This window comes from Gavialis gangeticus, unplaced genomic scaffold (assembly GCF_001723915.1).
Source record: "Gavialis gangeticus isolate Ggan-Ray unplaced genomic scaffold, GavGan_comp1, whole genome shotgun sequence".
In the NCBI taxonomy this organism is placed as follows: Eukaryota; Metazoa; Chordata; order Crocodylia; family Gavialidae; genus Gavialis; species Gavialis gangeticus.
In genome coordinates, this window is record NW_017729032.1 from 264,496,882 (window position 1) to 264,518,410 (window position 21,529).

General features: G+C 43.4%; 1 protein-coding gene across 2 annotated transcripts in view; it reads right to left on the reverse strand.

Annotated features, from left to right (window-relative positions):
• TBC1D23 (TBC1 domain family member 23) overlaps positions 1 to 21,529 on the reverse strand; it is a 70,705-nt gene that overhangs the window by 21,800 nt on the left and 27,376 nt on the right. For both annotated transcript variants that reach the window (XM_019523742.1, XM_019523743.1), the window contains exons 4-11: positions 19,133 to 19,337; positions 16,764 to 16,887; positions 9,888 to 10,012; positions 9,750 to 9,793; positions 7,418 to 7,521; positions 6,127 to 6,249; positions 4,807 to 4,899; positions 1,618 to 1,788 (exon numbers count right to left, since the gene is read on the reverse strand). In XM_019523742.1, coding sequence (XP_019379287.1) covers positions 1,618 to 1,788; positions 4,807 to 4,899; positions 6,127 to 6,249; positions 7,418 to 7,521; positions 9,750 to 9,793; positions 9,888 to 10,012; positions 16,764 to 16,887; positions 19,133 to 19,337 — 989 coding nt within the window. The remainder of the gene's footprint in view (positions 1 to 1,617; positions 1,789 to 4,806; positions 4,900 to 6,126; positions 6,250 to 7,417; positions 7,522 to 9,749; positions 9,794 to 9,887; positions 10,013 to 16,763; positions 16,888 to 19,132; positions 19,338 to 21,529) is intronic.

Sequence of the window (21,529 nt, forward strand, 5' to 3'; positions counted from 1 at the left end):
GCCAAAGCCTGTTACTGGATTGGGCCTTTAGTGGGATTGTCTAGAAGCTTTTAGGTACCTAATTTCCATTGACATCTGATAGCGAAGGGTTTGGGTGTGTTTCAAAATTCTACTTGGTGTCTAAATGCCTTTGACAATCTGGCCTTAAACTGTCATTGGAGCCCAGACAGCTACAGTTAGAATCATAGAAAATTAGGGTTGGAAGGGACCTCAGGAGGTCATCTAGTCTAACCCCCTGCTCAAAGCAGAACCATCCCCAACTAGATCATCCCAGCCAACGCTGTCTGGCTGGGTTTTGACAACCCCCAAGGATGGAGCTTCCACCACCTCTCTGGGTAACCTGTTCCAGAGGTTTACTACCTTCCTAGTGAGAAAATTCTTCCTAATATCTAACCTAAACTTACCTTGCTGCAACTTAAGTGTTGCTCCTTGTTCTGTTATCTGCTACCACTGAGAACTGTCTAACTCCATCCTCTTTCTAACCCCCATTCAGGTAGTTGAAGGCTGCTATTAAGTCCCTTCTCAGTCTCCTCTTCTCTAGACCAAATACACCCAGTTCCCTCAGTCTTTCCTCATAAGTCATGTCCCCCAGGCACCCTCTGCTGGACTCTCTCCAATTTATCCACATCCTTTCTGCAGTGGGGAGCTCAAAACTGAACACAGTACTCCAGATGTGGCCTCACCAGTGCTAAATAGAGGGGAATAATCACTTCCCTTGACCTGCTGACAACACACCTACCAATGCAGCCCAGTATGCTGTTAGCCTTCTTGGCAGCAAGGGCATAAGGCTGGCTTCCTATTCAGCTTATCATCCACTGTAAGCCTCAGGTCCTTTTCTGCAGAGCTGCTGCCCAGTTTGTCAGCCCCCAGCCTGTTAACTGGTGCATGGGATTGTTCTGTTCTAAGTGCAGGACACTGCACTTGTCCTTGTTGAACCTCATGAGATTCCTTTTGGCTCAATCCTCCAAGTATGTCTAGGTCACTCTGAATCCTAGTCTTACCCTCCAGCATATCTACTACTCCCCCTAGCTTGGTACTGCTTCCAAACAGGTGTTAGATTCAGTGCTGCTTCCAAACAGGTAAACTTAATGTTTAAAAAATGACTAGTTTAGACCATAGGTCTACAACTTGAATCTTGTAAAAAAAAATGCCTGTTCTTATCTTTCATCACATGAATAATTCCACTGTAAACCAGTGGGACTATTCATGGGGAAAAATGCTAATTGCACAGAAATGCCTGTTATTTGGAACATGCTTCTCCTAACCTGCAGGGTAAGCATGAAGCACATAAAAATCATATGTATTTTTTTGTTGCTTACATTTCAGGTTACCTCCCCACTGAGATTTTGCAGTCAGCTCCCCAAGAAAGTCTTTGTTAGCTTGAATTTGTTCATTTTTACACACCAGGTCCCGCCCTTCTGTCAATTTGAGGGACAGTAAGATCCAACTTGAAGTGAACAACCACTTTTTTTGTCTTTCAACAAATATTCAAACCATGACTAGTTCTAAAAACAGTAAAAGGTTCCCAGTAAAGGGTATCTATTACTTTATACAGACTGGATGAAGAAACAATATAATATATTAATTGTTAAAACAATTCCAGTATCATAGCTGTACCTGTAAAAAGTGTGCCAGCACCATGTTCATATACATGTCCTCTTCTTCCCTGCCACTTCCCATGAAACAGAGGTGTTCTCCACCAGCTATGGAGCCAGATTCAATGGACTGCTTCTGCGCTTCTAACAAAGATTTTACAGACTGTGCAAATTCTGAAGGGTTTTGGAGCATCTACAAAAGAATACATATATATATTTAAGTTTGTATACAATTTATTGAAGATACAAACTATCAGAGTAAAAAAAAGGTCTTCATTTTTATTTGTTAAAACACTAGCAATGTGTTCAGAATTTTTCAAGGCAAAAAAATCAGCCTGCCGCAGAGATCATACCACTAAGGAACACTAAGGGTTTTTTTTTTTTGGTTTTGGGGTTGGTTTTTTCTCAAAGAAAAAAAATATCACCATGAAGGGAGTATTTTATTAATCCAATGTTTATGGATAGTGCAACAGCAACTTGGGCAAAGGGAGGGCTTTCTAAGTTTGTGAAGCAAAGAGGCACTGAAAAAAAGACAGATGAGCCAATGAGGCTGGCTTCCATCCTCACATTTCTAAGTAGCTTTCCCATTAATATTTGAATGCTACTGAGAGGAACCAAAAAGGTGTGGGGGATTAAGGAGATTAGACACATATGTATGGGCTAGTTGTATAATGTCTCAAATACCTGAGCTCTTGAAACAAACTGTCAGGTCTGGGATATCTAAGAGGACACAAAGGATCCAAGTTCATTTAAGAGCAGAACTGTGGTAGCCTCTGCATCAGTGGTTCTCCACATTTTGAGGACTCAAGGCACCCCCCAGTAGGCTCGGATCTTCCCTCGTTAGATTCAAGGAACCCCTCAGAAAATGACAGCTCTTAGGTTTTCACTAATTTTTCACTCATTTCACTCCCTAGCTGCCTGAGGTGCAATGTGCTTCAAGACAGAGAAGCAGGCAGCCCTGAGATGGCCGTTCCCCTGTCTCGAGGTACACTGTGCCTCAGCCAGCTGGTCTGCAGGGTTTTTGGGGGGAGGGGTTGCTACCAGGAAATACAAGTAGCAAATTTTGCCCTTGCGCTGCAAATCAGCAGTGCCACAAACAGATTAATGTGCAACTCATGCATTTTGCCACAAACCACATGGTTCCTGCACATCTGGATCCAGCCTCCGGGTTTATCTTATAAATTATGTTTGTATGCCTAGCAGTACTAACATTGCATGATGCCCTTGGAAGGATCTTAAGGGACCCCAGGGTGTCATATCACCCTGGCTGAGACTCTCACTCTATCCTGTAGACCTCAATACAACTAGAACAACATAAACTGACTTTCTGAATTAGTGAAAATTGTGGTTTTTTTCCTCCCTTCAAAGGTCAGGAGCTGAATTAAGCTAGTTGGGGTTCAAACAGAATTTAAAGGGAAAAGAATTCCTTTAACTAGTTTTCCAGCTGGACTGAATAACGAGATACAAAATCTAGTAATCTGGCAAGGTAACAAGAGTAATTATTTTAGTTGAAATTAGATCCAGGATCCTCTTAGAGAGAATGGCTGGTGTCTTTTTAATTACAGGTTAAACCCAACTACCTCCTCTTATTAAGGTTATGTATAAATTTGCATTGACTCAGATGCTTCCCTCCCCACCCTTTCAAAACACTGTATCTGGTACAGGAGTATAAAATGTTAAATAAGCAGCTTCTTTCTTTAAACTATTGTTTGGGTATTTAATTCCTGCATTAAATCTGCTGCAACACACCTAGTCCAAACAGAGAGAACAGTAGCCATGTTACCTTAATTTTTATAATTCAGTCTTTTTTTTTTTTCCAGCCGTACGAGGGCTTGTTTTATTTATTCAAGTCCTACTTCTCTGGGTCAGGTCAACTGTCAAATTACAACAATTCCTATTTATGTCTTATCAAAATACCTGCTAATTGAGTATATGTAGTTTATTGCAGAGACAGAATCACAGTTTGAAAGGCATAATTGTAACTAACAAGACATATTATTATTCTGTAACATTAAAAAGAGCTTGCAGTGTCAATTTTGCCTCCAGAAACATAAGGGTTCAATTATAACTTACGGGAGTTATGCACATGTATGAAAGTGAGAATATATATGTTTCTTTCCTATATAAATGATGGTTTAGTTTCAGAAGAAGCTAACTGTGCAGAGACTACTTGGATTTAAATAGGCAATATTAACTCTCTGCTGATTAAATGATATTACTGAAATATAAAAACCAGTGATATAAATGAAGGGAAAGACTCATTACTCAAAAGAAGATCAAAAAGCCCCATGTCAGCTATGTATAAAATAATCATTCTACTCAGTATCAAAAAGCTACTCTTAAGAAAAAAAAAAAAAAAAAAAAATCAGTATTAATAGTTTAAGATGGGAACTGATGAATATTATGGCAACCAAATGAAATAGCATAGATTATTTCAAAACAGAATGTATCGCCCCTACCTGCATAGACATTAACATGAGATCTTTAATCAAGTGAGCATGGTGTAAGATTTGCTTGCCTATCCCAAGGCTAAAGTACCTTCTCTCTCACAGCATACTATAGTTTAACATACTACAGCACAAACTCAAAGGCCTCATTAACAGCATGGTGCCATGCCCCTAAAACAATGCCGTAGCATTGCTTTTGTGCTGACTGAAAGAGGAGTGCCAGATGGCTTAGTCAGTGACACCACTCCAGCATCCTAGATATGCTTTGGGGTGTCTTTATTCTTATTCAGAACTTCATATAGTGATGTTACAGAGAATTCAACATTTCTTAGCAGGAAAGCTACCACCACTGGTAGGTTCAACACTGCCATATTTAATTTTCTAGGAAAATATCTGGGCCAAATGAGTTGAGAATTTTTAAAGCCTTAAGAATTTACTTAGCAACAGGACTTCTAGAAAGAGTTGTGAAACTTGGTAATACAAACTGAAAACTACCCCTCAGGCCCTGTGAACTAGAGAGTGAGTATCAACTTAAAATTGAATTAAATATCCAAACAATAGTTGTTTAAAGAAAGAAGCTGCGTATTTAACATTTTATACTCCTGTACCAAATACAATGTTTTGAGGGGGTGGAGACGGAAGCATTTGAGTTGATGCAAATTAATTTGAGATTAATTTGCAGGAATAGACATTTTCTCTTGCTTCTCAGTTTTAATTTTAAAAGTTCAGGGGCAAAGCCTGTCCAAAGCAAAAAGTATACAAACCAAGTCTGAGTCTAAGTGAAAGGCTGTAGATAAATGCCCAGCATTATACTGTTCTGCAGGACGACAATCCACTACAAAGAACCTTACTCCTTCCTAAAAGAGAAAAATTGTCCGTTATAGTTTACAAAATTTAAGGTTTAAAATAATTACTATGAAAGTTACATCCACATTTAAGCAGGAATGTCAGTGTTGTAAGTACGGAGTTCTGTGATGTGGCCTACCAACTATGAGGAAAGCTGCAGCTAGCAAGATATCAACATCACCAAAATGTACTAATTATAATCTATTCCTGTCTATCTGTACACTGAAATTAATTTACCTACTAGTCAGAACTGATAGCATACACCAACATAACCCAACACAGCAACACGTCATTATAATGAATACCCATGGTCCCATGGGACCAGAAGAAAAATTCATTAAAAGGTGTTTGTTATGTTAGGGTTGGTTAGTCTGCTACATAATAATACAGAAAAAAAAGGATTCCTGCTGTGGGTTTTTTTTGTTTGATCATTTTTGCAAGCAGGGTTCATTATACCAAAGTTGTACTACATACCTTTGAGATTCCAGTTTAACAGTCCATTTCTATTCAGCCCAGCAAATAAGTGCGTGTTTAAGCCCTCTTGACTTCAACAGGATCTAAGCAAGTGCACTAAAGAGTTTAACTGACTAGGGAAGATGTATACACACACCTAAGATTTTGCTGAACACAGGCCATAAACTGATATTAAATGCAAGGAGCTCTTAAAGTAAACTTATAGAAAACTACAGCATTATGCACATACTGTACTGAGAGTAAAAATCTCTTCATGCAAGTATATTTGTAATATAAACTTTTAGACAAATGATTTGTAACATTTCATTGTCAATAGTCAGAGGTCTCTTGTGGCAGTGTTCTGGCTGTGAGCAGAGTTGATGAGTTAAATAATTGTGGATTTTTATGTCCCTTTTTCCTGCTAACCCCTTGTTTCAGGAAGTTCGATCAGGAAAATGTCACTTTAGGCTCCCCGTCTCCTCCAGATCTCCAGACCTTCCCAAATAGATCTGTTTTTGTTTGTTCGCTTGTTTGTTTTGGGGGGGAGGGGGCAGGAACAAAAAAACCCCCCAATAACAAAAACCTGCTCCAGTCACTATAGCAGGCCTGCACTGTGGCCAACAAAGGAGACGGGCATGAAACTATTTCTCATAAAACAGAAAAATACTCTATTGCATTTTGAGATCATGGGAAATACTAAAATATCAAGGATTCATTTCCTTTCCTTTTCTCCTCACTCCCCCCCATATGGAAAACAGTAAAATTTATTATTTCTTGCTACTAACCCCTTGTTGCTGATTTGCTTGAAGAATCTCAGATACTGAAATTGCTAGACAGAGAGCTTGGCTCAAGTCTGTGTCATCATCCTTGAGTCCCAACAAGCTGCTGCCAAAAAGGCTGTGGTTGTCCTATTGTGGCAAGAGACAAAATACTTGTAACATTAACTGAAGTTACATGCATAACAGACTCCAACCTAAAATTACTTCTGCAATAACATATGTATACACTGTTTTTATAGGCAAGTTTAAAATAAAAAGTTATTTGCTTTTTTGGTGAGTTGAGTTTCTTCATAAGAGTTTCTTAAAAAAAAACCCCAAAAACATTACAGTGACTGGATTTCATTATCATGTTTGGCAAAAATATTAGTTTACAAACAAGCTCATCTCAGCCAAAAGAAGGTTGTTAAGGAAATCCTGACCCTCGGATAAACCCTATTAATAATCTATCATAAAGAATTTACACCATACTTGAACTCAACAGCACTGCTTCCATCAGAAGAGACTGCAACCTGTTTGTCTCTATATAAAACACTGTTAGATTAACCTTCAAGGATATTAAGGCCAACTGCACCTTGTTGTGCATCCTCAGATGCATCTCAAGCAGGTCCAAGGAGGTGATCCTCCCCCTCTATGCGGCACTGGTCAGGCTGCAGCTGGAGTACTGCATCCAGTTCTGGGCGCTGCACTTTAAGAGGGATGTGGACAGCATCGAGAGGGTCCAGAGGAGGGCCACTCGTATGATCAAGGGACAGCAGGGTAGGTCCTATGAGGAAAGGTTGCGGGACCTGAACCTGTTCAGCCTTCAAAAGAGAAGGCTGAGGGGGGATTTTGTGGCCTGTTATAAACTGGTTAGGGGGGATCAGCAGGCGCTGGGGGAGTCCCTGTTCCCCCGAGCGCCGCAAGGAGTGACCAGGAACAATGGTCACAAGCTGGCGGAGGGAAGGTTTAAGTTGGACATCAGGAGGCGCTACTTCACGGTCAGGGTGGCTAGGGTCTGGAACCAGCTTCCAAGTGAGGTGGTGCAGGCTCCCACCCTGGGGGTTTTTAAGAGGAGGTTGGATGACCACCTTACTGGGGTTGTTTGACCCCAGTGCTCTTTCCTGCCATGGCAGGGGGTCGGACTAGATGATCTGCTCAGGTCCTTTCCGACCCTAGAAACTATGAAAACTTCCAAGAGAAGTGGGAAACAGCATCCAAGAACTGTGTATTAGGCTAAAGAATGTTCAGTGAAGTTCCTGACAAAGTGCTCAAATAATCACCAAATTATAAGGCAACCTCATAACTGCTTTGTTGTTACCTTTCGAAAAGAAGCTGGAGTTTTGCTGCAATAATATTGTGCCAAACAGAAAAGATCTTCTATATCTTCTATGTCCAAATTTGTTGGGGAAGTCTCTAGGAATTCTGAAACATGCAACAAATGGATATTATTCTATTTAAACAAAGTATTACTCATGGCTTTTTCATGCAGCAAAATACATACGTTACTAGAGCACAACACAGTTAAGCTCATCAACTAACACACAAAATAACCTGTCCTCACATTCAGGAACACAGTCATTATGGAAGCTACATATTTAATGTGTGTGCTCTGTATATTATAACTGGAGTTCTAGAAGTAGCTTCTTAAAATGGCCTTTACTGAATGACAGGACGTAACAGTTAGCCAAGTCTCACTGGGCACTTTTACACGTGCTCTGGGGATGATGGGGGAGTGAGGGGCACGTTAAATTACAGCAGCTCTGAGAACTGCTCTAATTAAAAGTGCTCCCATGTCTCCTGTATCAGCGTCCCCACACTTAAAAATGACGGCGGGGCCCTTGAATGCTTGTCAAACAAGCTTTAGTTCAAGCATCCCCACTGCCATTTTAAGTGCAGGGACACTGATACATGAGATTCAGGAGGCTGCTGCTGCATGGTAATTGGCACGCTCCTGCAGACTCAATTAGTCGAGCCTGCTCCAGTGTGATGGACTTCCAGCGCATCATAACAGCCTCTGCACTCATGTATAGGTGCCCATTAGTTACAGAATGGTGGAGCCAGACAATGCAGGAGATGTGTGCGCACATTTCTGAACACCAGAAGTGCAAGCAAACTATTTACTAGAAGCTGGAGTCAGTGGTGTACCGTGGGTCTCTGGCACTCAAGGGTCAATGTTTGCATTTGTGCCCCCCCACATCCATGGACAATCACTGAGCAGGGGGGAAAGAGGGCGGTGTCTCCCGGAAGCCAATCACTGAGTCCAGAAGTGCCAGCGGGGACCTGTGGAGGGCCTGGCCAGCACACTCCTCTCTCCCCTGCCCCGCTCCCAGGCCAGCACCTAGGGGCATGGCTCTTCCCCATCCTCCCCACCCCCCAGTTGGTATGCCACTGGCTGGAGTTTCTACTCAAGTTTGTGAACAGTTAGTGCATTTCTCTATATATTTAGTCTAGGGACAGACATGTGGTAGCTAGCAGACCACATGCTGGCTACCGTCCATGCTGCAGCACACAGGACAAAGGCAGAATCAGCAGGTAGCTGGTAATATCCCTCTGTTGTTTTCTTAATGGGCTAATAAACACTGAGTTAGGGGTGATAAACACTGTGTTATCAATTTCCTGCTGGGCTGGTCAGAAGCGCGGGGGATCCCTCCCTAATCAGGAGCGCCCTGCCAGGACCTGGCCATACCCCCCTCATCTCAGCACTGTAGAAGAGAAGGAAGGGCTGCTCTAGTGCCCCCTGGCTTCTAGCCTGAGCCACTGCTGGCATATGCCTGCATCTTTTCAGTCTAGAGGGGATGTCTGAACGATTACAAACTGGTTTAGCCTAGCCAGGTTAGACTAACTTGAAAAAAATGAATCAATTCAGGCTCGGGCGTTTTGAATGTCTGCCCCTAGCCTTACAGCTTAACCCTCACTCACAATTCTCATGAACTTCATTGGGGGGGTGGGGAGGGGGAAGAGAAAGACAGAATGATAAGGAAGGACAAGCGAAATGCAGCAAAAACTGAGTGCAGGTACCAGATGTTTATCTGTGCATCACAGTGAAAGGGAACCAACTCACCAGAGTATGTCAGAGATACAGCTGTCCCCAAAAAATCTTAATTTGTATTAAGAGATTTATAAAAGTAAATATATTAAGTTTAAGGTTCACTGACTAACGTTTTCATTGATGTTAACAAAGCAATATGCCTCTCTAGTAGAGAATATCTCTGCCTGAAAAGCTTAGAGACTTATTTATATCAACAGAATGCCCAGGGAAAAGATCAACTAAACAGTGATTGCATATAGAGTGAAAGATAAAAATAAAAAACTGGAAAGCACAGCAAATGAAAGAAGTTTAAAGAAAGAGACTCCTTGAAGCATGGATAATTTCAAGTATATAGCACAAATAAAGGCTACCAATTGTTGAAGAAAGGGAGATACAAGAAAAGAATGGATAAAAGGCCAGAAGCAATGTAGGAGGAAGGACAAAAAGGAAGATATGAAAACAAAATATAGGCAGGAACAGGTTTACACCACAGATTTTTGAAGGGGACAGTCAGGAACATAATGAAGAAAAGTAGCTAGAAAGCAGATGAATGAGGACTTCATGAAAGCAGACTGGCAAGTGGGGAAGATTTTTCTACCAGTTTTGCCAGAACCATACTTACTTATCATTTCTTCTCTGTCCAATTCTTGTGCCAAGATGGTGTCTCTGAAAACAACAGAACCACAACAGTAGATTAAGTAAAAAAAACCCCAAACAAATGAATGGAGAAAACAAATGCTTACATTGACTATGTACTCACTTTGCATTGACAAGTATGATTAACATTAGAAAATACATAAAGAATGGATCTGCTTGTTGTAGGTATCCATCCCATATTGCCTGAGTGACTTCAACTGAGCAGTAATAAGAAAAGAGGCTTCCAAGCTGAAAAGTTAAAAAATGCAATTGAAAAGAGAGCTAGAAATAATTTTAGTATGACAACAATACTGTAACAAAGAGACAAGCTAGCTAAAAGACAAGCATGAGAGGCATATGAAATACTATATCTGCATCATGGATTAAAGGCTAGTTTTACCCTTAAAATCACTTTTACAAAAAGTACACTAGTGAGGCTCAATGATTAAATAGGTTTTAATTTGAAGAAAACCACTTTCAAACACTAAACTGCCTATCCCACAAACTCATTCTGAGATTAGACTGGGATTTTTTTGTGGCTCATATGCCTTCAGCAAAACAGATTTTGAAAAGCTGTATTTGGCTTATAGTTTTGATATTCAAGGCATATATGAATACAGTTCATTTTCCTTGTTCTGCATTTGCACATAATACCAGTCAAAAACTAGCAAAAGTTTGTTTATTTACTTGTTTAAAAAGCCACACTTTGGCCCCAGCTTCAGAACAAAACACATGGATGGAAGCCCATTGCGCCCCCATGAGCCCCAGGACCCCTGATGACTCCCAGCCTAGCCAGAGGTAAGCAGGGCCCATGGTGAGAGGGACCTAGCCCAGCTGTGTGGAGGCAGCTGAGAGGAGCTGAGAAGGGTCACCCCTCCCCCCCTTTCCCCACTTGGCCCAGCCCCCCAGGGAGCCACACTACCAGAGCCTTGCGAACAGAAGGTGCAAACAGGTGCACTTCTAGGCCCGGTGTCCAAGTTAGCACAGGAGTTCATGCAGGAGGGTGGGCAGGAGGGGCACGAGGGCCTAGGCAGTGAGCCTCAAGGGAGCGGTTCGCATAGTAGTACGCCAGTAGTAATTTGGCTAATGATGGGTGGGACACATCGCACCCCAAGGTTTTCCCCTACAGATGGATCCCTCCCCTCTGGTACTTCTGAGGCCTCCACCCAGACAGAACCCGTGGTTCCGGCATCCATTCAGACGAAGCCCCTGGCTCTCAGCTGTAGGGGCTGCCTGGCATGACTCCAGGCACATGGGATCAGGAGCACTACAACCTCTCCTTGTGAGGTTTGCTCCATATTGGAGTCTCTGGAATGCCAGATAGTGGTGCTCCAGACTGCGGTGCAGAGGCTGTGTGCCATCAGGCATGGTGAACAGGAGATTGACTCCTACTGCCAAGCCCTTCACCCCAGGAAAGAAGAGGGAAGACCTAGGTCACCCGCCAGGACCAGGGAGGCCAAAAGGCACTCCCATACTGTCCAGCCAAGAGGCTGGACAAAGGTTGCCTCCGGCCCCAAGGCTCACTGTACCAGGGTCACCACCCCCTTGGAGCTCTGCAACAGCTATGAACCTCTTGCAGTACCAGTAGAGCTTGCAGAGCTGCCAGCTACTGCAAGTGAGGAAGAAACACAACCAGCTATCATCCCTAAGACAAAACGCGGAGTGGTTGTTGTGGGCAACTCCCTCCTCAGGGAGAGAGGGAGCGATCTGTCAATCCAACCTCTTAGCCTGGGAGGTTTGCTGCCTCCCAGGAGCCTGTATCTGGGATGTGGCTGAGAGAATCCCAAAACTTATCTGGCCCTCCAACCACTACCCTATGTCCTTATCCATGTGGGCACAAATGACAGCTTGGAGCAATCCCAGCTGGGTCATGAGTGGCTACAGGGCTCTGGGAGCAGGGTTCAGGGGGTTGGGGGCGCAGGTGGTTTTTGACTTGATCCTTCCAGTTACGTGTCACAGGCAGAGGAGGGAGATGAATCAAGGCAGTAAACAGAAGACTGCGGCACTGGTGCCACCGTGAAGGCTTTGGCTTCTACGACCACACCCTGCTCTTTGGAGAAAGAAGCAGTGGTCTGTTGGAAAGAGATGGCCTGCACACCTCACTCCACTGGGGAAGAAGCTCTTCTCAGCCAGAATGGCTAACCTGCTTGACCAGGCTTTAAACTAAGCTCACAGGGGATGGGCGGACAACCACCAGAGCAAGCTCACCAAGCATTAACTGCAAAAATCAGCAGGTTAGGATGCTCAAGGGAACCCACTCCTACCCCAGCCCAAGAACAGAGCTTCTCCATGAGTACAAAGAAGCCTAAGGCCTCCAGTGGCACACTTACTTGCCTATACACTAATGCTAGGAGTTTGGGGAATAAACAGGAGGAACTGGTCCTTCTGCTAAACAAAAACAACTATGGTCTCACAGGGATAACAGAGACCTGGTGGGACTCCTCCTATGACTGAACTACTGGTATAGGCTATACCCTGTAAAGGAGAGATCGTGCTGATAAAAGGGGCAGGGGTATAGCTCTCTATGTGAAGTAGAGCTACATGTCCCTACAAGCTGAGACTGGCACCCAAGGAGGATGACTGGAGACCCTGTCAGTTAGAATATGAGGGGAACATAGCAAAGGGGATACAATGGTAGAAGTCTACTACAGACCTCCAAACCAGGAACAAGTTCCCCTCGTATTCTATTCCAAGAATTATATACCATCATATTCTATACCGAGAATTCACCACAAAACTGGCAGCAATGCAGTAGTCCTTGACTTTAGGAAAGCTGATTTTCATAAGGTCAGGAGGCTTCTTCTTGAGGCCCCAAGAGGCCATGTTTTCACAGGGAGGGGAGTTCATTATGAGTGACTGCTCCTTAAGGAAGTGATCCTAGAAGCACAATGGGAGTCCATCCCAACCCATAGGAAAGGTGGTAAAGGGGCTCAACAACCCTGTTGGCTCAACAGGGAACTCATGGACCTCCTACATCTAGAAAGAGAGGCATATAATGGATGGAAGACAGGAAACACCACTAAGGAGCAGTATACTGCACTGGTCTGCACCTGCAAGGAGCGAACTAGAAAAGCCAAGGCTGCAACTGAACTCCAGCTGGCTACATGAATCAAGGACATAAAAAGTCCTTCTTCAGATATGTGGGGAGTTGAAAGAAAAACAAGGGCAACATTGGACTCCTGCTAAACCAGTTGAAGCACCTGACTACCGACACCCAGGAAAAAGCCAATCTGCTTAATGATTACTTTGCATCTGTTTTTCACCAGCCCAAAGGGACCACCCTGCCTAACATGATTCAGGATGACCACGGTGAGGATGAATATATGCCCACCATTGGCGTGGATCTTGTGAGGGTGCATCTTGAGAGGCTGGGCCCCCATAAATCAGCTGGTCTGGACAGGTTGCACCCAAGAATGCTAAAGGAACTGACAGACATTATAGTGCAGCCACTGGTGAGGATACTCAAGAACTTGTGGCACTTAGGTGAAGTACCTGAAGATTGGAAGAGAGCCAGTGTGGTGCCCATCTTCAAAAAAGGGAGGAAAGAAAACCCAGGAAAGAAGACCCAGCCAGTCAGCTTGACCTCAAACCCTGGGAAGATTTTGGAAAAAAAATTATCAAAAAAATAATTCTTGACAGGCTAACAGAAGGCAACATTCTGAAGGATAGCCAGCACAGGTTGGTCAAGCAACACCTACTTGCAACAAATCTCATTTCCATCTATGACCAGGTGATCTATCACCTGGACAAAAGGGAAGAGGTTCATGTCATATATTTGGACTTTAAAAAAGCCTTTGACCTGGTGTCCTATGATGTCCTCATGGAAAAACTGGGCAACCGTGGCCTCAACTACTCCAGTCCGATGGCTGGAGAACTGGCTCCGAGGTCGGACCCAGAGAGTGGCAGCTTATGGAACTGAATCAACATGGCACTTGGTGACTAGTGGCGTCCCCCAAACCTCAGTTCTCAGACCTGTACTCTTCAATGTCTACAAAAACTATCTGGACACTGGTGTCAAAAGTGGACTGGCTAAGTTTGCTGACAACACCAAACTTTAGGGAAGAGTGTCCACACTTGAGGATAGGTTGGTGATCTAGGCCGACCTCGATAGTCTTGCAAGGTAGGCAGATGAAAACCCAATTGCATTTAATATGAAGAAATGCAAGGTGCTCCACCTTGGGAATAAGAACCCGCATCACACTTACAGGCTCAGCAATGCTATACTTGCTAGCACTATGACTGAAAGAGACTTGGGGGTCACAACTGACCACAAGATGTATATGAGCCACCAATGTGATACTGCAGCTGGCAAACCAAAAACAACTCTGGTTTGCATCTACCGATGCATCTCAAGCAAGACCCAGGATGTCATCCTCCTGCTGTACTCAACCTTGGTGAGGCTGCAACTGGAGTACTGCATCCAATTCTGGGCTCCACAATTCAGGAAGGACATGGTGAAGCTTGAAAGAGTTCAGAGGAGTGCCACGTGCATGATCAGAGGGCAAGAAAACAGGCCTTATGAAGAGAGAGGCTGCGATATATGGGACTCTTCAGCCTGGAGAAGTGCAAGCTCAGGGGTGACTTGGTGGCAGCCTATAAGGAGTGTGCATCATGATCTTGGGGAATGCCCATTCACCAGAGCACCCCAGGGGATGACAAGGTCCAATGACCACAAACTCCTGCAAGACCGTTTTAGGTTGGACACAAGGAAAAACTTCTTTACTATCCAAGCCCCCAAGTCCTGGAACAGACTCCCCCCAGAGGTGGTGCAAGCACCTACTCTGGATACTTTCAAGAACACATTTGGACACTTATCTTGCTGGGATCCTCTGACCCTAGCTGACTTCCTGTGCCTTGGGCAGGGGGCTGGACCCAATCTTACAAGGTCCCTTCCAGCCCTAACGTCTAGGAAATCTATGAAATTTAGCCATTAAATGTCAGCAGACATGACTGAATACATCAAGAGAAGCAGTGAGTTCTTTTTAAGATGGTGCCATTTTTTATACAGCTCCTTTTCACAGGGTCATTCATCATCATAGACATATGTGGCACCTTCATAAAACTGAGAGATGAGTTACTAAACATCTGCCAGCAATGGTACCATTTTAATCACTGTAAAAAAAACAAACAACAAAAAACCAAAAACTAATCTTTAGGTATACACAATCCTAAAAAAAAAAAAAGCATCTTTTGCTGCTATGAAAAGAATTCATAGCAGATGAAAGAAAACAAATTGTTCATTTCTTTCCATACATCTCAGGCAAAATTTGTAACAATGCTCAACTGAAATGTAAACTACTTTATCAGTTTAGAAGCTTATTGAACCTTCTGTTGTATTACCACCATTGTCATAAACTTTCAGTAGCATTTCACCTGCTCTTAAGAGTGACTTTGTAAGATTTTAACACCTCCTGATCTACAGCTGTAATAAGAGTCAGAGGCTTAGAACAAGTATAAATGAAGAACTGCTGAAAGCAGCCTCTCTTTGAAGGACAATGATGCAACCATAATGTAAGAGCCTCTTCTTACATAGTTCTGTACTTACAAATTTCATCTCAGCCCCTGAAAAATCAGAAAAAGGAGCCACCCCAATTAAGCTTCCTAATACTAAGTGAAATTTACCATCATCCTATAGTCTCTTACATAGCAAGTGTTCTATGCATAGAAAATTATTATTGAAAGGTTATCTTAAATTCATTCTCCCCCAAGTGTGGTGAGTAAAGCAGAGGTGGGAGGCAAGAGGCCAGACCTCCAACACCTTGTCCTCCCTACCCATTTGGGACAGGAAGCTGCTTTGGATGATGGCTGGCTAAACCTAGATTTGTGCGTGCACACGTATAATTTTAGCAGCCCAGAAACATTATGGGTCACTACTGAAGTTGTGCATATGCGTGTGTACACACACACACACACACACACACACTTTACAGACTTCTTAAAAACAGAATGGAATTGTATTATAGCATTTAATTTTCTATGCTAAGTCATCAATAAAACCATCAAACTTTCAGTACAATCTTGTGGTCCTGATACACAATACTAACATTGAAATCAATAGGACACATACTTGCCTTACTTCTCAACGAAGTTAATTAAAAACTAAAGTAGGAAGAAACCTAGTTCCTTAAATAAATATCATTCTACAATTCTATAAACAATGACAGGTTTGAATATCAGTTCTGCATGTGGCTTTCATTTCATATATTTAACAGAGAGGGATTTGAGTTTATATCAAGTTACTCTAGCTATTATTGACAATCCATGAGCAGACACAAATACATGGGTGGATAAGTGTTCTGGAGCAGAGATTGGCAACCTACAGACATGGACATGGGACATCAGCAGCAGTTGCTTTCCCCATGTCAGCATGGGGAAAAGTGGCAGCAGGTGTTCTTCCTGTGCCAGCAGAGAAGAAAAAGAAAACAGGGGTGATGGACACAAGGAAAGTGTCTGCTGCCTCTGTTTTTCCCTGGCAGAAGCAGGGAAAAGTAGTGTACTGTTCACTTTCCCCATGGCAATGGTGAGGAAAAGTGGCAGGAGTGGTTAGATCCTAGCGCCCACTTGTGTCTGGCCTAAACTGGGTCAATTTGGTCCACAGCCTTTACCGGTTGTCAACTGCTGCTCTAAAGTATTGTATATTAATCTCTTGGAATATGACAAATCACTGATGTATATACTGCCACGCAAGTTTAATGCCAATTATTTCCAACTCCTAATATCAATGCCTCTGTATGCATATGTTGTATTAAAAGCTATTTATTATGAATGAAGATCTGGTGTTCACAGCACCTTGCTTCCTATTAGAATTGATTATAAAAAGATAACACATGCACAACAAATACATCTCTATGATCTTCACATATTCCAATACACTTTAAAGTTATTTTAAAAAAATAAAACCTAAAGTTTCCTTATGTTAGCATTCTGTAACTTGGCAGTTTTCACTTAAAGTTTCTACAGAAATTTTTTTCATTATGTTTCCCTACTTTCACTTTATTACCCAGTTGAGTGCATATGAGTCTGGTGTCATCTTCTTAGTGTCAAGAAAAGAGCAGAGTTCTGGCTCATGGTACTGGAGAAGCAGCCTGAAGAGATGAAATGGTCTCCCCTTCAGAAAACAATCCCTGAAAAATAAGGAGCAAGAATAATTACAACAAGTCCACAATACTCCAGTCAGCAGGCAATCTCATGTGTATTAAGACAAAGGAAAACATAGGGACTGATAATGTGATGACTTATGCAGTCAGCCACATCGAAACTGGCTGAGTAGTAAGGACAATTAGATGCTTTTACAAGATTTGAACTGCCATGTGGTAGTAGCATCCACACAGATTTACACAACTGAAAGGCATCATGAACTTGAGTGTGCCACACTGAAAAAAACAGACCAAAGTGATTTTTAAAAGTGTCTACTGCTCATCTTGAAAGCATGGGACATTTAAGGGGAAGAATTTATTTGTAAGATAGCAGAGATAGAAGTTGATTTTATGGTAAGATGAACTCTCTATGAAGACCTCCAATCAAATATAGTTCTCAATTTGAGCATCTCATATGTGGACACTTTGTAGGTACTGAAGGAATTGGTAAACACTCCAAAAACATTCTTTTAAATGCTCAATGCATTCTTTTAAAAGACTTCTGCTTTCCCAGTATTAACAGTCTAAGTGTACACTGAAGGTACACAGTTCATTAACCTTTTTTTAGCATAACAATTTGAGCTCACAAATTAATTTCACTTTGGACAAATGTTACATTTGTAGCCCCCTTGGAAGGAGCATTATAAAACTGCCACAGAGGCATAGAGCAGCACGCTCTACAACAACAAGGGGGGACAAGGAAGTAACTAGCCGACTGACAGCCTACAGCTGCTTATGGGAAGTGGCAAATAAAAGCATAGCTCCCCAGAGACCAACAGCAAGAAGTGTATTTCCTGGCATCCTGCAGGGAAGCAACAAGCAAAGCTGCAGCTTTCCAGAGGCTGGTGGCAGCAGCCCACTACCTTCTGTGGGACAGCAGCAGACTCTCAGTGAGTGGACTTCTACCTCCAGTCTCTGGGAGCTGCAGCTCTGTTCTCTGTCCCCCTTGATCAAGTGACAGCTGAGAACCCAAGTAACGCTCATTAATTGTCCACCATATTCTCTGACCTCACATACCCAGTGTGGCACAGTGGGATGTTCAGGGACCAAAAGATCCCTTGTCCCAGAAAAGTACAGACATTGCATGTGATACTATAAAACAGAGTGCTACAGAGAATCCAGGAATATTTCTGATGGTGCTACTTTGGGTGTACACATCTGTCCGCTTGACATTTGACGCCTGTAGCACTACCAACATAACATCTGTCTGGTCTCTGCATGGTTAAGGCATAAAGCTGTTTAAATCATTCAAGCACACTTTGCCAAGTCCCAATACTAAAAATAGGCTAATATTAAAAAACAAAACAAAAACCAGATTTAGTAATTTAGAGAACTCTGTACTTCCACCTACAGTGAAATATAAGCACAATAAATATTGCATTTCAAGACTGAATTTTTTTTTTAGTGCCGATTCATTAATTTCTTCACTACACTTAGGAAGACAACCAAACTTTTAGCGATCTATCCATATATCTAGCTGACATGCAACTCACTGACTCAAGAGTAGTGAGTGAGTTTGGATACCCCTTTCTTGGGCAAAGAATGCAGCAGGACAGCAAGCTCAGCCACTGGAGAAATGAAAAGGCAGCTTTGGACCACAGCACAATTTGCATTTGAGGCAGGATATTATCAATATTAATAACTTATATATATAAAAGTTTTCATAAAAGTTGCTTCATTTTTGATAGAGAAAATATCTTTGTGCAATTAACTCTGATACTGGAAATCTAGGTGAATCAACTGTGCTACAGACTGCCCATGTATCCTGGGGTGAATTACTTAATTATCTTGATTGCCTTATCTTTATAATAGGAATAATATTTTCTCAGCCGATTTTTGTCTTGTCTCCTAAGATTAAACTCTTTGAGTATGACCTATCTACTGATATGCATTCATGGAACACCACACACACTGGGGTATCAAATCTCATTTAGAGTCTCAAGGTACTACCATAATTTTAATTAGAACACAATTTTTTTGTAGTCATACTGGGAGAGTAGTTAATCTAAATGCAAGCATCTGTTTCACTTGGATTAAATATACTCTCATGTATGCAATAAAATTTACAATAGCATAAGGGAGTTTGGCAGTTCTGCTACAAACAGTAATATTGCTTTATTTCTGCAGTAAGCTATATGTTATTTGCTAAAGACACCACATATTTTTTGATAAAAGCCATTTCACACATTCACTGTCAACAAATACAGATCACATGCAAAATACATGCATTTACCTGGGAATATACTTGTTCATGATAGCATAAAAGCAGTTGTACAAATCACTACGTGGAATTCGAAGATGAACCAGCGGCTTGAGTAAATGTATCCAGACGAGACAAGAAGAATATTTAACATTACGTGACTTACAATAAAAGGTAATAACAGACTCAATGTCCAAAAATAATACTGACTTCTCCTCTTCTGGAACTGACAGCTGGTCTGGAAAAGCACAAGCATAACATACTTAGAAGTCACGTTAACAGCCTCATGGAGTCTGCTAATGCTGGGGTTGTCAACCAGGGGTACACATACCCCTGGGGGTACTGTTCCTAGCGGGTAAATGCAGGTGGGAGGGGACTGAGCGCTGCTGCCTCCCAGGAGCAGGGCTGGGGTGGGGTGAGGGCAGTGGCACCCCTTTGTGGGGCGGGGAAGGTCGCACGTGGCAGCCCCTGCCACCACATACCAGCCTGGTGAGCTTCCCCACCCAGCAAAAGGGCGCTGCTGCCCTCACTCCAGCCCAGTGAACTTCTCCACCTTGCCCCGGCCCTGCTCCTGGGAGGCAGTGGCTTTCTACCCTCACCTCCCAGCTCTGTGTCCAGCTGTGTGCTATCCCCACCCTGCTCGGCATCCAGTCACGCACCCCCCACCCTGTTTCAGTGTCCAGCTGCCTGGGGTACTTAGACTAAAAAAGGTTGAAGGGGAGGTTGAAGGAGGAGGGGAAAAGGGGGAAGCCGACTTGTACAAAAGAAAATTTTAAAAAAGGCCATCTTGGTGGAGCTAATTACATTTGGTAACATTTTCAGACAAAAGTGTATTTAAATGGACAGTGCCCATTTAGGCTTATTTTTTATCTTCATTATGAAAACACTGAGTCAGAAAGTCTATATTAATATTAGAGGGGGATAACTTTATTTTCTTGGTTTTAAAACTGGATATAAATTTAAAAAAACTTGAGTATTTGCAACAGTTATAAAAATAGTATTGTAGCTAGAATCTGACTGTCCAGTGGAACAGAATGAGTTAAGCTGCAGCTAACAGTGGAATTGGAGATCTCTCCTAAAAATGCTGCATGAAGTGGTATTAATGATAAAAGTAGCTGGCATTCTGACCTGTGGGCCAGAATCAAGCCATTGCTTCTGCACTGTGTCAGGGGATACTTTACTTTGCTGCTCTTTGTGACGAGCTAGCAACCTGCAGTTAAAGATCCCTTGGCAATTTCCACAAAAGTACGCGAGCATTTTATTCTCATGCTCTGGCAAAAGCTCAACTTAGCTGGCTCATTCTGCTGTGCTAAATTTCCCTCTGTTTTCTGCTGGAAATGGAATTTGTCCTTTAAAATTGCGATCATCTACAATATTAGTTCTATGTGAGGTGATCACCAGGAATCCAGATTTTCTGTCTCCCCACAGGAAAAGGTGGAAAACTGTGGATTTTCCCCTTTAAAGGAGAAAACCACAGGAAACCAGCCTGCAATAAGCTGCTTCGGCGTGGGGGAAGCAGCAGGAGGGTGACTGGAGACAGGGAGCGTCATGTGTGTGTCTACACACGTGACTGACCTATAGCCAGATAGGGTAGTGGGAGTAGCCCCAGTAGTTGGATACAGGTAAGTCTATGGGGGGAGTGAGGGGTTGGAGGGTCAGGGCCTGGGGACCACCTGGGGAGCTGTGGGTGGCATGTGTGCGCGCATGCATGTATACAAAAGGGGATGGGGAGCAGTAAGGGAAGGGGGTGCCTGCCAGCACTGTGGGGGAAGGTGTCTAGGCACTGCGGCTGGGAAGGAAGGCTGAGGCAGCACTTGGTGTCGTCAGAGCCCAGCTCCATGTTGTTGCCAGTGGGGCCTGCCTAGAGGCTCCTGCCCCTCCAGTGGTGGAAGTGGGGAGGGGAGGTGGTGGGGAGCTGCATGGACAGGCCAGGGGCCAGTGCCCATGCCCTCAGCAGCAAGGTTGGGGTGGCTGGGAGATGCTGTCGGGGGGCAGAGGGAGCAGGCCACCTGGCAGGGCATAGGAGCTACAGTCCAGGAAGGGGAGTGCCACAGGCACCCCCCTCCTCCTTCCTCCAGCCCAACCCGGTGGCTAGTCCTCCTCACTGTGCCACAGCCCCAGCCAGTGGCACAGGGGAGTGTGTGGTGCACCAGTCACTGCATACGCTTCCACGCGAGGTGCACTGCATGCACCTCATGTTGGAGGCTGTTCCTGCCATGTCGCCACAGACAGCCATCCTGTGAGTTTGTGCAGGGCCAGACAAGGCGGTGCCAGCAGGGGGCCCCCCTCCAGCAGGGCAGGGTGCAGGAGCTCTAGATCCGGAATGAGAGGCACCAACAGAGCTAGAGGGTGAGGGACTGTGAGTCAGGAGTGAGGGGCACCAGGAGGGCTGGGGCTAGGCTGTGGCTTGAGAGTGAGGGGCAATGGCAG